The following is a 1,172-nucleotide window of genomic DNA, read 5'->3' as shown; positions in this document are numbered from 1 at the left end:
TTGCACTCGAATCGATGCTACACGTATCGAGGCAATTCATAAAAGCAGTTCTTTATACGTCGTTAGTCTCGAGATGTTCGAATCATCGTTTGTCCGTGTCCGAGCCCAGGAGAAGATTTTATGATGAAGGTTCACTTTTTTTCCCTGTCATAGCGGCTTGACGGCGTTGTTCTGCTTTCCTGCGCTTGGTGGACAGAAACACGATCCAGCAAAAACCAATGATGTTCGCAAAGAGGACGCGCAGCTATGGGAAAGTGGAAACCTCTGTTATAACCAATGAATTCTTAACGAGCGGCGTACACCTTACCATCGGTGGAACGTAGTTGAAGTTGATGAATACGGGCAGCGTCAAAAATTTCAAGTTGCCCCGCAGAACACTACGGAACAGCGTAACGAGATTGACAAATGCTTCATCGTGGCTTTTAAATTCGAAGCGTGAGATGAAGTACAGCGACAGAGCAGTCAGAGCCGGAGCGAACAGCATTCGCTCTCCTAATAGCATCAGCACCTTCTTAAAGCGCGTATCGTTCGTGACACGATCGAGCCAACTGTAGAAAAAGTGCGACAGCGGTCCGGTGAATATTAATCCAAAAAGACCATACGCCACCACAGAGTCTGTATTGAGCTCCTTTGCACCGGCTAGCTTTTGCGATACGAGATTGGCGGACGAAGCGATGACACAGCTGAAATGTTAAACCATGTAAAATGAGATAAGTAACGGCCCCCCGATCTAGGCGATCCCCGAAACCACTGTTACCCTACCTGGTTATGGCTTTTGTACGAAGTGGATGCTCAAAGAGCTGCTCCAGATATGAACCGAGCAAATTGTAAATTGGTCTCGACAGCGACATGTTTTTCGTTTTCCGTATTTAAAGTATTTCGCGTACAACTTGCGGGGTAACTTCAGCTGTTCAACGTCCTGGCGTCAGAATACGATGGAACTAGAAATAGAAATGCACTGTGAACCATGGTGCGATTTCTTGGACACTCAAACACATTGCCTTCGTCTTTCATTATCAGTCTAACCGTTAATGGTGGTGGTGGTTCAGCAGTAATGAAAGACGAACGTTAGGAGTGATAAGAAACGCTCATTATCGTACGATAGTACAGCCAAACGTATCTCGTGTTCATTTCATTTTAGTTGTGTTGCAATTATGTGTTTTCGTCAAATG

The 1,172-nt window shown here is 45.4% G+C and overlaps 1 protein-coding gene across 1 annotated transcript; it reads right to left on the bottom strand.

Annotated features, from left to right (window-relative positions):
- Positions 1-6: 6 nt before the first annotated feature.
- LOC128277244 (peroxisomal membrane protein 2-like) lies at positions 7-896 on the bottom strand. Its single transcript, XM_053015687.1, has 3 exons — positions 763-896; positions 308-683; positions 7-244 (listed from the first exon to the last, which is right to left on the bottom strand). Exons 1-3 carry the CDS (start codon positions 849-851, stop codon positions 119-121), a joined length of 591 nt encoding a protein of 196 aa, XP_052871647.1. The 5' UTR covers positions 852-896; the 3' UTR covers positions 7-118.
- Between the last annotated feature and the right edge of the window lie 276 nt (positions 897-1,172).

This window comes from Anopheles cruzii, unplaced genomic scaffold, assembly GCF_943734635.1.
Source record: "Anopheles cruzii unplaced genomic scaffold, idAnoCruzAS_RS32_06 scaffold04903_ctg1, whole genome shotgun sequence".
NCBI lineage: Eukaryota > Metazoa > Arthropoda > Insecta > Diptera > Culicidae > Anopheles > Anopheles cruzii.
The sequence above is the reverse complement of the archived record's forward strand: the minus strand, read 5'-3'. Positions and strand labels throughout refer to the sequence as shown.

Excerpts from the sequence above, each read along its gene's own strand:
- LOC128277244 (XM_053015687.1), bottom strand. The coding sequence starts at position 851 with ATGTCGCTGTCGAGACCAATTTACAATTTGCTCGGTTCATATCTGGAG. Across the intron at positions 684-762 it reads CGTACAAAAGCCATAACCAG|CTGTGTCATCGCTTCGTCCG; the intron begins GTAGGGTAACAG and ends TTAACATTTCAG. Across the intron at positions 245-307 it reads TCAACTACGTTCCACCGATG|CTGCGCGTCCTCTTTGCGAA; the intron begins GTAAGGTGTACG and ends ACTTTCCCATAG.